The sequence below is a fragment of the Amphibalanus amphitrite genome, unplaced genomic scaffold (genome assembly GCF_019059575.1).
Source record: "Amphibalanus amphitrite isolate SeventyFive unplaced genomic scaffold, NRLGWU_Aamphi_draft 000227F_arrow, whole genome shotgun sequence".
Lineage (NCBI taxonomy): Eukaryota > Metazoa > Arthropoda > Thecostraca > Balanomorpha > Balanidae > Amphibalanus > Amphibalanus amphitrite.
Window position 1 is genome coordinate 82,810 of NW_024881722.1, and position 15,297 is coordinate 98,106.

At 47.0% G+C, this 15,297-nt stretch overlaps 1 protein-coding gene across 1 annotated transcript; it reads right to left on the reverse strand.

The window, feature by feature from the left end:
• Nucleotides 1-323: 323 nt before the first annotated feature.
• On the reverse strand, nt 324-9,547 carry LOC122385688. Its single transcript, XM_043374135.1, has 4 exons — nt 9,543-9,547; nt 6,914-7,099; nt 780-877; nt 324-500 (listed from the first exon to the last, which is right to left on the reverse strand). Exons 1-4 carry the CDS (start codon nt 9,545-9,547, stop codon nt 370-372), a joined length of 420 nt encoding a protein of 139 aa, XP_043230070.1. The 3' UTR covers nt 324-369.
• Between the last annotated feature and the right edge of the window lie 5,750 nt (nt 9,548-15,297).

A 15,297-nucleotide genomic window follows, 5' to 3' on the forward strand; every position in this document is an offset into this window, starting at 1 on the left:
CAGCCCGCATGAGATAAAGGTGCCTGGAAGCATGCTTTAACATGCTTCCAGGTTGAATTCAAATGAGGGCAGGCGGCCAACCACACATAAAGTGATTCATATGAACGATAAATATAACGCAAATAGTGTATAATCGTGAGCTCCCTACTTTCTTTTAGTGGTTTTCTGATGGAGAGTCAGACGTCAATGACGTCAGACAGCCTGACAAATGACCAAACATCTGACTGGAATCACAGGTCAGGTAGGCTAACTTTCAGCTATCCAGCACAAACGTATTCCGAGCAATCGGAAAACGGTTTCAAGAGGTGGCACGAACCCCGTACCTTGGACGGCGAGGGCTAAGGAGGCTGTCCAGAGTCGGAGTCGGAGTCACGGAGAATCCACCGACTCGGCGGCGCTGGGCGGAGGGCCGTGACTCCGGTCTACACTGGAGGACGCCTGCAGCGTCGCTGGACCGAACTGTGAGCCGGTGCCTACGATGTGCTCGATGGTGCTGCCATCTAGCGGCGGAATGAACAGGTAAGCTGTGACCAGAGGGCGCCTCGGTCGGGTTACAGCGCTGATATAGCGATCCGACAGGCAGGACAGAGTAGAGGGAACATCAGGAATGCGATTGATCAATGACTGTAAAACGGTACACCCAGGTGAATATATACGGCCGAGCATGACAAATGACTCCAGATCAGAGAATAGGTCTCGATACAACATTACGGAAGAAAATGGCACTTGTGACTTCCACAGCGATAATCAAACCTCCGCTTCTATCCCCAACTTCTTACCTTTGCTAGCTTGGCCTTGTGGCGGGATCACCCTCTGGCAGGGCAGCGGCTGAAGGCCCCTCTCCGACTCTACCCGGCGCCACACCAGCACTCCACCACTGTGACGGAAGGCAGCACGGTTGGAGCGGTAGCACGCGGTTGGACGGGGCAACACAGAGGGGCTGAACGGACGGGCGCCTTGCTGAGGTCGTCCACACGGTAGCGGGTGCTGTAGTAGCGTCACTGAGACTAGTATCAGGTAGTCCAATCAGGTAGGTAGATTCAGGGCAGACATGTCCATGGATCCGAGTGATGGATCTATGATCTCAGTGGATCTCGAAGCAAAGTACAGGTTGGGATCTACATATGATCCCACCGAATCCGGTGTGAAAAATACATCTTGGATCTATGATTTCATATGATCTGACGATAAATTAAGAACATGGATCTATGATATGAGTGGATCCCATCATGCACCACATTTGAAACCATGTTGTAAAGGGTTCCTATGCCAATAAGTGACACAAAACTATGGAATAAATATGACGTGGTCGTGCAATTACAACCTTAACGGCCTACATCGGCGGCTCTGAAGGCCCGCTCATCGGCGCCTCCGGGGGCCCTATACCAGCGCATCTAACGGCCATTTACCGGTGACTCTGAGGGCCTCTTACCGGCATCTGAGGTTCCCTTGCCGGCCTATGAAGGGCCACTAGTAACTTTCAGGGCCCCATACATGCCTATGACGGCCCCTACCAGCATCTCTAAGCCTAAGACCCCCACAACGGCGCCTGTGTGGACTCCACACCAGCGCATTTGACGGCCTTTCACAGACACGTCTGAGGGACCAACATCGGCGACTCTGAGGGGCTCGCTCGCTTCGCTTCTTCATAAAAAAACCGTGCATTTTATGCACATTTCTCAGGCAAAATGATACTTTTATCTGCCAATTTTCCGCATTTTTTTCAGGGCTTAGACAGACAGACAGGCAGGCAGACAGTGAGACAGACAGACAGACAGAGGGGCCCGTCCGCAAGGGGGACCGGACCCACCGTGCCCAATCCCCCCCATCGAAATGTTCTGGATACGTCCCTGCCTGGGTTGACAGTGGCCCCCCAGGTAACCCGGGGCCCCTTCGAGAGCAGGTTGTCCCCTCCTGGACGAAATCCTGGGTACGTGCATGCTTGGGTGTCCCAAGAGAAACGACCTTCAGGGCCTTATCCGAAGTACTGGTCCAGACTTAAATAAAGTCATTACATCATTAAGTCATTAAATAAAGTCAACTACTTCAAACTACCTTAAATTTGCCGTTTGATGGCCCTCAGAAGTCAGAGGCCGGCGTAGGGCCCTCATAGGCCGTCTCAGGGCCCTCAGAGGCTGAGACCGAGCCCCAGAGGCTAGCGTGGGGGCCCTCAGAGGCCGCTTCGGCGGTCCTACAGAAGCTTAGACTTGGGCGTGGGACCCTTTGACGCTGGCGTGGAAGTTGGACCCCTAAGGAGCCAGCGTGTAGCCCTCTAAGGCCAGCCGTGGAGCCCTATAAGGCCAGCGTGGGGCCCTCTAAGTCCATTAAGGGGCTTTCTAAGGACAGTGTGGGGCCTTCTAAGGCCAGTGTGGGACCCTCATGTTCAGTATGGGGCTGTCTAGTGTCTATGTCCAGCTTGGGGTCCTCTAAACCCAGCGGCGTGGGGCCTTCTGTAGTCAGTTTGGGACCCACTGGCCACTGAGACCAGCTTGGGGCCCTCTGAAGACAATGTGGAGCCCTCTGAGGCCAGTGTGAGGCCCTCTGTGACCAGCGTGAACCCTGTGAGGCAAGCGTGGGGCCAGCTGTCATCTGACTTCAGACGCTGCACAGTGGGCCGATATGCCATTCTAGCGCGACAGGGCCTGAATCCTCGAACGGAACCCTTGGTTTTTCGCGAGTAATTCGCGTAAAAAGCGGCCGATCGCAACGAAACTTTCAGTACCTTCGCGATAACTACTTTTACAGCTAACCTGAAAATTTCATGACCCTGACCTTAATGATCTTTGACCTGTGACCTGCTTTCGAGACCATGTTTGGCCGGAGTCGCGATTCAGCGTATATCGGCTCGCATTAGCCGCGGGTTTGCAGTCTTTTCTTGGTTTAAGGCGTTCAAACATGGGATATTATGTTGCTCCCATGCATTAGGGTGGATGTCAAGGTCACCAGAAGGTCAGGTAAGGTCATTGACCCTTGATGACCTTGGTTCACTTTTTCGAGTTTTACATGTTTCTAGGCTAGTTTTTGGAGCTGAATTCGAATCTAGCAACCATTTGAACATTTACTCTTTGGTGCCTTCGTAACATGTTACAAAGCTGTCAGAGGCGGTTGCCACCTACTGCAAATACCCGGCAAAACCCTTACTGGTTGACCTGACCTGACCTGACCCGACCTGGCCTAAATGTATGAAGACATCATCTATGATCGTAAATAACATTATATTCGTGATCAGCACCCAAAAAGCCTATAGCAGCCACCCTTTACGACGTTCTAACAGGTCCCGATTTTCCCGACTTTTGAGTCATTGACCTGACCTGGAAGGTCAACCGATGACCTAGGACCTTACAATTGGGTATCATCAGCTTCCTCTTGTCACGGGCAACACGCTCGTCTTTTCCGCGAAGCTCTAGCTCAATCAGGGGCGAAACGGCGGGGGGTCCAACGGACCCCTTCCATACGTTCGCGGCTGGAAAAACACCACTAGGGGCGAGGGTTAAGCCAAATCTGAGGGCTTATTTCAGAAAGACCGCTAAAAGAGCAATTGAATGCACTTTTCCGCGACGATGTAGCTCTATTGGTCCCCGAGGTAAGGGCCGGTTTTAGAGAAATGTTGATATATGCAACATTTTACCTTTGATGACCTCTGGTGACGTGACCTTTGACCTGACCTAGAAATGACTAATTACTCCTTCTGGAATTTCTGGCGCTCTTACGAATGCCACTTAATACGTGTCGCTATGTGGCCCAAGAGCCGAGTTAGAATGGGAGTGTTCAATCAACACCTCCCGGCCCGGCGCGTTTGATGCCGAGCACCGGTCCGGCGCGGGTTGATGTTTGGCTGCTACATCCAAAGTCGCAAAAAGTCGCAAAAAATGACTGTTGGATCTTGTAGTGCAATGAATCATTGACATGTAGCGAAATTTTCGAAGCGGTACTCTGCGGTACTTTTTTTAAAAGTCTATTTGTGTGTGACATCAATTACGTGAAATTATATTTTCGTCTTTAAATCTTTGCGGTGCCAATACATCATTATTAAGTAAGAGTTCGCCATTTTCATGTGGTTATGTGTGTTCTGCACACCCGGAGCTATCGTTTGATATATATAAATGTGGAATTCCTCCTCAAATTGTGATTGTTTTCGTGGATCAAAGATACGTTGTCGAAGAGTGCGGGGACGAGTTCGGTCCAAACGATTCCGAAGTTCGTGTTTAAGCTGAGTTTTCGCCATGAAATAGCAATTGTGTTGGAAAACAAAGACCACAGCAATGTAGTATGGTCATTTTTGAGCAAATTGGTATGGGCTGGCACATCCACAAAGTTCGATTTTTTACCCATGTCGTGCTAGACCTGGCGATCGGCCCAGTGTGCGCTGGTGCTGGGCCCTCAGAAGCCAGCACGGGGTCTTCATAGGCTGGCGTCGGGCCATTAGAGGCCACTTTGAGGGCCTCGGCAGCCATACTTCATATCTTATGCATGTTTGAGCCCCTTGAGGTATGAGTGGCCCTTAGAAGCCGGCGCGGAACCCTCAGAGGGCAGCATGGGCTTCTAGAGACCGGCGTGGGTTCGAGAGCGGCATAGGGCCATCAGACTGACTCAAAGGCTCCAAAGAGCCAGCGTGGGGCCCTGCGAGGTCAGCATGGGTCTCCTGAGGCCATTATAGGGCCGGCTGAGGCCAGAGTCGTTCACTCTGTCGCCGAAGAGAGGCTTTCAGAGGCCAAAATGAGCCTTCAGAGTTTTTAGATTGCCAAGTGTGCCTAAAAGGGCTCCCTCACATAGCAAAAGTGGCAAAAAACCGCACCTGTGCGTGGTTTAAGTATGCTACCACTGGGGCCCCTAAGGTAAGGGTGGGGCCCCTTGAGCAGGTTTGGCCTCCCCCTTTTCAAGATCCTGGATACGCCACTGCTCTTTGATATCAGTTTTTCTTCCGAGTAAAAGACGTTCTGTCTAGTACTGGAATTAAGGCAAGGAGACCCAGAACGCCTTCGTCACGCTGGTCCCCCTGAGTCATCCTTGGACCTCAGGCCCCCCCCCCCCTTGGGTACGTCACTGCACTCAAGTGATCCAAAGGGTTCACTTGCATGCGTGATCCCAAAGGGGGAGGCCATGGCCTCTTGGCCTCCCCCCTGGATACGCCACTGTAACTGCTCGCACTTTGTAGGTACTAGCTACTTTCATCTACTAAATATTTAGCTTCACTAGATATTTTGACGCTAGGGATTTTGTCATTAGCTGTTTTAACCCGCGCCCCGCTGGGCTATTCAGCCATACGCGCCCTGCTTGGGGGGGGGGGGGGGGGGCAGGTTCTGCCCCCTATCTGACTTGTGATCCGATGGTCGTAGAAAGACGGGGAAAACGGCAATCGAAAGCTCTCAACAAGATGGATCTTAAGAGCCAACTTTTTTTGCTTAAGTATTTCAGAGGTCAGGTCAAGGGTACAAAATGCAAGTTTCTACAGTATCGGCCTTGCACCGTAGTTGCCGAAGAATGAACTGAGACTGATTGCCCAAAACGTGTTCTTAAGCTACCAAGATAATATTCGTTGCAAACAATATCATGCAAAGGTCAAGGTCAAGATCAGGTCAGGTTACTAAGAACTAAATATAGAAAAGCGCATGTGCGCCACATGTTTTATGGGTCATTTTATTCATATAATTCAATAGGCACACTCAAAAAGTGATATCGTGAGTGATATGGGTCATGGTCCAATTGCCCCCCCCCCTCCCCTAGGATCCGCCAAAGTCGCGACCTAAGCTATGTGCATGAATAGCTCATCTGTGATTATAGCAAATGCCAATATCGAAATGAGGACTTCAAAAACAAAAGGCAGCACAACATCCCTAGAAAGTTTTAGCAGTTACAATGTTCCCGACATTTGGGTCGCCAGCCTAGCCCCGGAATGCCCAACCAATGAACTAGGACCTTCCAAACGTCACCATACTCGTACAATCGGGTACTATTTAGTCAGAGAGGGGACGCTAGTAATTTCCAGGAACCTCTAGCTCTATCAAAATCTGAACGGTGGGGGGGGGGGGAGTGTTCAATTTCATTGACTCTTCCTCTTTACGTTAACGGCCGGTAAAACACCTTAACTGGCGATAATTTAGCCATTTCTAAAAGTACAGGACGGTAACTACAGCATTGAAAAAAAAAAAACTACGGTAAATATGCCGTTAACATCAATAACGGCCGAACACCTTCAATTAAGGAGGGGGGGGGGAGGGCACTTCCGACTTTTGGTCCCATTCTTTCCATGCAACGCCCATAGGGCTAATGTTAAAATTCCCAAATCAAGGGGGAGGGGGTGGGCACGGTGCCCTCCCCGTTCCGCCGCCTATAGTTAACATGCATATTTGTTTTCGTTTCGTTGGGTTAGCCCCTTCCGTTCTGACAAGACCATTCTAGAGCCGGAAGGATGATAGGAACAAGGGGGAGACATTGGTCTGGGCAGGCACCCTAGAGAGTCACCGGGACTGAGCCTATCCCCAAGGTCAGGCCGACCAGCCCCCCTTCCCCCCCCAAGTACTCACTACACCCGGCGCCTTGCACCCGGCCACAGGTGCGCTCCCTCGGGGGCAGCGGTGCCGCTCCAAGGGAGCAAGCAGCCCGCATGAGATAAAGGTGCCTGGAAGCATGCTTTAACATGCTTCCAGGTTGAATGAGGGCAGGCGGCCAACCAGACATATAGTGATTCATATGAACGATAAATATAACTCAAATAGTGAATAATCGTGAGCTCCCTACTTTCTTTTAGTGGTTTTCTGGTGGAGAGTCAGATGTCAATGACGTCAGACAACCTGACACATGACCAAACATCTGACTGGAATCAAAGGTCGGGTAGGTCAAATTTCAGCTATCCAGCTCAAACGGATTCCGAGCAATCGGAAAACGGTTTCAAGAGGTGGCACGAAGCCCGTACCTTGGACGGCGAGGGCTAAGGAGGCTGTCCAGAGTCGGAGTCGGAGTCACGGAGAATCCACCGACTCCGCGGCGCTGGGCGGGGGGCCGTGACTCCGGTCTACACTGGAGGACGCCTGCAGCGTCGCTGGACCGAGCTGTGACCCGGTGCCTACGATGTGCTCGATGGTGCTGTTCTTCAACACCCCTTCAGAAATGAAAAAAATACAAACACGCACAAGAATAAATTATATTTTATTCTTGTGTGTGCTTGTATTGCTTCCATTTCTAAAGGGGGGTTGAAGAATTCTCTCAACGAAACGTGTCCACCCGAATATGTTGTGTCCGTCTCAATACTTGTCTCTTAACCCGCGCCCCGTAGGGGGGGGGGGCGTTTCGGCCCCCCCCTGTCCTTTTCCGTCGATATCTTCTAAACGGCTGGAGATATCACCACCAAACTTTCAGGACCCCTCCGGGCATCTATTTTACACATTGTGACCAAAAATTTTCAGAGGCTATGATAGGTTGGCCACAAATGACGTCAGAATGACGTCATGTTCTGCCATTTTCGACCCAAAAGACCTTCGCGAGAAGAGCTGTCAGGCCTACAGCTTTGAAGGCACAGAAAAATGATCGAGACATAAAAATTGTAGAATTGACAGGGCTACAAAACTATTATCTCGGATTTTTGAAATTTTTGAGTTTTGACCCCCAAAAATCAAAAATGCAATTTTTTGACATATTAGCCAAAAAATCCAAAGAAAATTTGAGTTCCAAAAAGCGGAATATATGTGATAGTACCTACCGTCTTCTATCTACATACCAAATTTCAGATCGATATCTCCTTTTTTGGCCAAGTTATAGCGAAAAAAAAAACTTCAAAAAAGACGTCAAATTTTCAAACTCAATTTTTGGCAAATCTAGACCACGTAGGGCAAAACAAAGACCACCATTGGACTCCCCGTGACGAGCTGCATCGAATGGATACCCTTATGCAAAAATATCAACTTTGAAATTTGACCTAATTTGACCTGACCTTGATCTGACCTTCACCGGAACATAATCTAAACTGACCCCAAAGGCTGCCTGATCCACATAATCGCATTTGTCATGTAAAATGGACCATAAAACATGTATCACACGACACTTTCATATTGTGACCCCCTAGTGACCTGACCTCTGTGACCTGACCTGGTATCAGTGACCTCAGATAGCGAATTATGTGTTTGACGAACAAAGTACCATCGATGGTTTTCAATAACTTACCAATTTACTCGATTTCACAACACATTTCTTGAAATGCCTGTGAACGGTGAAAATCTGACATTTGACCTGACCTGTGACGTCATCGGTTTGACCTAGGTCAATGAAATTTGGTCACAAGGTAGTTCTCCGGTGGGGCTATCAAACGCCGCTTGAATTTTGAAAATCGGCCGGTAAATTTCCGAGGTCTCAGGGGGGCCGAAACACCCCCCCCCCTACGGGTGGTAGGGTCCGCCGGTAGCCCTACGGGGCGCGGGTTAACCCCTAGTATTAGTGTTTTTCCAGCCGCGAACGTATAAAGGGGGGGGGGGGGGTCCGTTGGACCCCCCCTGCCGTTTCGCCCCTGATCGAGCTAGAGCTTCGCGGAAAAAACGAGCTTGTTGCCCGTGACGAGAGGAAGCCAAAGATATCCAATTTTAAGGTCCTAGGCCATTAGTTGACCTTCCAGGTCAGGTCAATGACCCAAAAGTCTGGAAAATCGGGACCTGTTAGAATGTCGTAAAGTGTGGCTGCTATGGGGTTTTTCGGGGTGCTGATCACGAATCTCATGTTAGTTTTTATCACAGATGATGTCTTCATGCATTTAGGCCAGGTCGGGTCAGGTCAGGTCGGGTCAACCAGTAGGGGTCCTACCGGGTATTCGTAGTAGGTGTCAACCGCCTCTGACAGCTTCGTAACATGTTACGAAGTCACCAAAACTACTTCGTTAACGTTCATATGGTTGTTAAATTCGAATTCAGCTTAAAAAACTGGCCTAGAAACATGTAAAACTCGAAAAAGTGAACCGAGGTCATCAAAGGTCAATGACCTGACCTTCAGGTGACCTTGACACCCAGCCTAATGCATGGGACCAAATTCATTGGTGGACATCTGAACGGTGGGGGGGGGGGGGAGGAGTGTTCATTGACTCTTCCTCTTTACGTTAACGGCCGGTAAAACACCTAAACTGGCGATAATTTAGCCATTTCTAATAGTAAAGGACGGTAACTACTAACTAGAGCATTGAAAAAACTACGGTAAACGTGCCGTTAACATCAATAGCGGCGGAACACCTTCATTGAGGGGGGGGGGGGGCACTGCCGACTTTTGGTCCCATTCTTTCCATGCAACGCCCATAATGTTTATGTTGTGGGCCATAATGGGCTAATGTTAAAATTCCCAAATCAAGGGGGAGGGGTGGGCATGGTGCCCCTCCCGTTCCGTCGCCTGTAGTTAACATGCATATTTGTTGTTACTGAAACCCTGCACACAGTATTGCGTCGGGTGTGGACAACTACCGCCATCTATTGACGGCGATACAAGTTCGGTTATTGCGGGACAGCCTAACTTCAGGCGCTCGTCACCTGCGCCATCTATGGAGAAGTCTACGAAACAGAAGTACGCCTTACCTCATTTATGCGTTAGAGCTGAATCTCTTTTTGGTCTTATCCCAATTTCCCAGTGCTTTCCAGGACAGCTAATTTTCGGACACCTATCCGTGCTTCTATCCTCAGGATACTGAAATCCTTCTCCTCCAAGCCGCAACCCCTCTCCGGGCTGGACAGGCAACTTTATCTCATGCGGGCTGCTCCCTTGGAGCGGCACCGCTGCTCCTGAGGGAGCGCACCCCGTAGCCGGGTGCAGTGAGTGCCTTGGGGCTGGGTGGCCTGTCCTCTGGACGGGCTCAGCACCGGCGACTCACTAGGGTGCATGCCCAGACCAATGTCTCCCCCTAATTCCTATCATCCTTCCGGCTCTGCAATGGTCTTGTCGACCGAAAGGGCCTAACCCAACAAAAACAAACAAACAATTTTCGGATCTGCGATAAAACGATAAGAAAGGTTTGCGATAACGATAAACGATAAACGATAATTTTTTTCTTTTTCAAAAAATTAAAATTAATAGCGATAAAACGATAACGATGATTGTGTGTTTTTTTAACAGCAACCCGGTTTACATTGACTTTGTTGCAAGCTTATATCTCCGTCCGTGATGTTGCAAAAGATGCCAATGGTGCTTAACAATTTATAAAATGATCCCCTTTAAATATCTGTAGACCACTGCATCGAAATTATCGCCAAATTAACGAGCTAGAGCCTCGTCAAATATGCTATGTAAACCGGGTTAGCGTTAACGAAACGATAAACGATGAAACGATAACGATAATTGTTTTTTTTTAACAGCGATAACGAAACGATAAATGATACAACGATAACGATGATTGTCTTTAACAGTGATAACAAAAGCGATAAGAAATACAGCTTAAATAATTGTACTTACAATTTATTTGCAGATCTATACAGTTTGCAGATGGCAACAGGTTGCGCACACATACTGTCGCGCGGTCGATCGTCTTCCATTTTTTCACCGTCCCGTTTTACATTTTGTCGTTGATCGTTCATAATTTTTGTAACTTGCGTAAGTGGATGAGCGATAATTTTGAAAATTTAGCGATATACGATAACGATAACTGGTTTACTTAACAGCCATAATTATCGTTCATCGTTTATCGGTCATCCTATCGCATGCGGAAAGGACTGCAATTTCCTTACCGTTTTTGTATCACCTTCGACCAACTATTTGCTCTAGCCAATTGCTCTACGGGTTTTTCGAATTGGATGCAAATGCGATTTAAGTTTGCTTGTTTGTAATTGTTGTTGCGTGCTGATGTGTCACAAAAAGGCCGCCACCACTAGGTCAGCTGGATCAGCAGGGCGACAGCTGATCGGCACACGCGGCGTGGCGCAGTTTTGAGACCGAGCTGGTTCCTTTTTTGTCGACATTTTTGTGGCCAAATTGACGGGCAAGATTTGGTGAGTGACTGTATTGCACTGATGTCATGTTTAGTTACCCTCGTATGTCATGAATAGTCACTATCAGACTATCAGTCATGTAGAAACTTACTTTCTATGTGTTTTGTGAAGGTCAGGCATTGGATCTGATGGATGCTTGCCCCACCCAAACATGTCCGTGCATATATCAGATTTGGTAATTGCATGTTACTTTCACAGTAACCGATTGGCTGACGATATGTCAAGAGAACTGGTCGATGAGCCACTGAACGATGAGTCAGCTGAATACAAAGGAAGATTTTAAGCATGAATTTTGCTGATTCAATTACGGGCAAATCACAGTTAAGTGGCCACAACATTTGTTTTTGTTTCGTTGGGTTAGCCCCTTCCGGTCTGACAAGGCCATTTCAGAGCCGGAAGGACGATAGGAACAAGGGGGAGACATTGGTCTGAGCAGGCACCCAGAGTCACCGGGACTGAGCCTATCCCCAAGGTCGGGCCGACCAGCCCCCCCCCCCACCCCCCCCCCCCCCTAAGTACCCGCTACACCCGGCCACAGGTGCGCTCCCTCGGGGGCAGCAGTGCCGCTCCAAGGGAGCAAGCAGCCCGCATGAGATAAAGGTGCCTGGAAGCATGCTTTAACATGCTTCCAGGTTGAATTCAAATGAGGGCAGGCGGCCAACCACACATAAAGTGATTCATATGAACGACAAATATAACGCAAATAGTGAATAATCGTGAGCTCCCTACTTTCTTTTAGTGGTTTTCTGATGGAGAGCCAGACGTCAATGACGTCAGACAGCCTGACAAATGACCAAACATCTGACTGGAACCAAAGGTTAGGTAGGCCAAATTTCAGCTATCCAGCTCAAACGGATTCCGAGCAATCGGAAAACGGTTTCAAGAGGTCGCACGAACCCCGTACCTTGGACGGCGAGGGCGAAGGAGGCTGTCCAGAGTCGGAGTCGGAGTCACGGAGAATCCACCGACTCGGCGGCGCTGGGCGGAGGGCCGTGACTCCGGCCTACACTGGAGGACGCCTGCAGCGTCGCTGGACCGAGCTGTGAGCCGGTGCCTACCATGTGCTCGATGGTGCTGCCATCTAGCGGCGGAATGAACAGGTCAGCTGTGACCAGAGGGCGCCTCGGTCGGGTTACAGCGCTGATATAGCGATCCGACAGGCAGGACAGAGTAGAGGGAACATCAGGAATGCGACTGATCAATGTCTGTAAAACGGTACACCCAGGTGAACATATACGGCCGAGCATGACGAATGACTCCAGATCAGAGCATAGGTCTCGATACAACATTACGGAAGAAAATGGCACTTGTGACTTCCACAGCGATAATCAAACCTCCGCTTCTATCCCCAACTCCTTACCTTTGCTAGCTTGGCCTTGTGGTGGCGGGATCACCCTCTGGCAGGGCAGCGGCTGAAGGCACCTCTCCGACTCTACCCGGCGCCACACCAGCACTCCACCACTGTGACGGAAGGCAGCACGGTTGGAGCGGTAGCACGCGGTTGGACGGGGCAACACAGAGGGGCTGAACGGACGGGCGCCTTGCTGAGGTCGTCCACACGGTAGCGCGTGCTGTAGTAGCGTCACTGAGACTTGTATCATCAGAGGTAATATCAGAGGTGGTACATTACCTCCACAAAATTGAATGTCCAAAACTGACAAAAAATGAGGCTGAATTACTAGATAAAGATATAACGGTCGAAGAATTATGGGAAACGCTGAAAAAACTTCAAAATAATAGAAGTCCTGGCTCTGATGGATTTCCGTATGAATTTTACAAATTATTTTGGGGAGAAATAAAGTACTTTGTTTACAAATCGCTAAGATATGGATTATCTAAAGGATCTCTTTCAGTCAGTCAACGGGAAGGCCTAATTACTTTAGTTCCAAAACCATCAAAACCACGAAATTTAATTAGTAGTTGGCGTCCGATTACGCTCCTAAACTCAACGTACAAGATTCTCTCCGCAACCATAGCAAACCGCCTCAAACAAGTTCTAAATTCTATTATTCATGAGGATCAAGTGGCGTTCTTAAAGAAACGATTTATTGGTGAGAACACCCGAGTTGTATATGATGTATTATGGGAAAGCCAGAAAAACAATCAGGATGGCATGCTTTTGTCTGTAGACTTCAAGTCCGCTTTTGACGTAATGAGCTGGAAGTTCTTGGAATTATGTTTGTTAAAGTTTAACTTAAGTTTTACTTTTATCAAAATTTTCCAATGTCTGCACAAAGATAACATATCGCGCATAACTTACAATGGACACGCTTCAACGCGGCAGATAAATCTTGAAAGAGGTTGTCGACAGGGTGACCCAGTGTCATGCTACTTTTTTATCATAGGCGCTGAGATACTTGCAAATATAATAAGACATAGCAATATGATCAGAGGAATGAAAATACGTAATACAACAGTAAAAATAATTCAATATGCAGACGACACAACATTTTTCCTTGATGGATCTGAAGAAAGTTTGAGGAACGTTTTCAACGAGCTGGGCTGGTTCGCCAAATTCTCAGGTTTAAAGCCAAATGTAACAAAATGTCACGCAATGTGGATTTGAAAAAAGGCACTTGAAGAAAACATTATTTGCCCTGATATTGAATTACGATGGGTAACAAAACTGAAGTTACTCGGTATTGTTTTTAACCCGCTGTGCTCAAATATCACGGAAGAAAATATACAGCTAAAAAAAGACGCGATGTTAAGAATAATCAGAACATGGCAAAGCCGCAACCTAACACTGGTTGGAAAAATTGTCATAGTTAAATCTCTTTTGCTATCACAAATAACTCATATTCTTGCCTCCCTACCAAATCCTTGTCAAAAAACAATGAAGGAAATAAATAACATCTTATTTAACTTTGTGTGGGGCTCGCAAAGAAATCCGATAAAAAGAGCACGCCTTTGTCAAACAGTAAACGAAAACGGTCTTGGAATGATAGACATTGAATCGTTTGTGAATTCACTGAAAATCAAGTGGACAAAAAGGCACATTGCTGGAAACAAAGCTACGTGGCATGCGCTTGTACCAAATAAAATAAATGACGATTTTATTTGGAATTACGGTGTCGTGGAACTGAAAAAAACTTGAATATATCTTAAATCCTTTCTGGAAGGATGTTATAAACGCATGGATATTTTTTTCTATGAGGTTCTGCTCAGAAGACAGTCTTCTTTGCTACAATATTTTCAAGTCAGACCTAACAAAATTTAAAAAGAAGAGGTATGCAGGATGGGAAAGAAAGGGCGTTAAATTTATTGGGGATTTGTACGAAAATAATAGGCTGATGACATGGCACCAATTTAAAGAAAAGTTTAATATAAACTGTGTCCCATTAGAGTACCAAGGACTCTTGCAAAGTTTGCCTGCCCTCTTAAAAAAAACAACAGTCACCAGGATGGTACATGCAACCAGCGCTTCCAGCACGTGTTCAGTGCCTATTAAATAATAAAACATTTACGAGATATTTCACAAAAATTGCTGGAAGTGACACCAGAGCACACGAAGACATCGCTAGAATAGAAAGGAAATGGATTTCTGATGTTGGCAATTTTGAAAAGCTATCAGTTTATAATATCGAAAAAGGTGTAAACGCGAGCAAATATAGGTATATCATTCCATTTTAAGCTGATTATGCGTATCCTGAAAACTAATGTTTTCTTAAGTATGATTAATGTTCAGGAAAATAACAAATGCACCTTTTGTGAGTCAGAACCAGAGACATTGAAACATTTATTCGTAATGTGTCCAGTACTGGACAGGTTTTGGGATGAGGTTTCCAATTTTATGTCGAGCAACAGGTTAGGTCACCTTTCAAATAAAACTAAACTATTTGGGCATAATGAAATACCAATGATAACACACTGCGTGACGGTGGCGAAATATGTGATATACGAGGCAAGACGTGCACAGAAGTTGCCTTATTTCATTCATTTCAAGACATGCCTTTCAAGAGATTTTATTTCCGAAGAATATATAACACGTAAAAATGGACAAACTGAGAAGTTCAGGGAAAAATGGAAATCCCTGGACACATGCTTACGCACAGATAACGAAAGAAGAATTACAGCATAGATTAATATTGTATACCCTTTTGTTCTGCGAACGAGGGGATTGCACATTGAACAAAAAAGTAAAATATCACAATAGTAAGTAAAATAATTTACACAAACATGTACGAGCATATGCAACTCGTATGCAGCATATATATATATATATATATATATATATATATATATATATATATATATATATATATATATATATATATATATATATATATATATTATATATATATATATATGATATATGTATATATGTTTTATGTACATGTATATGCACGCG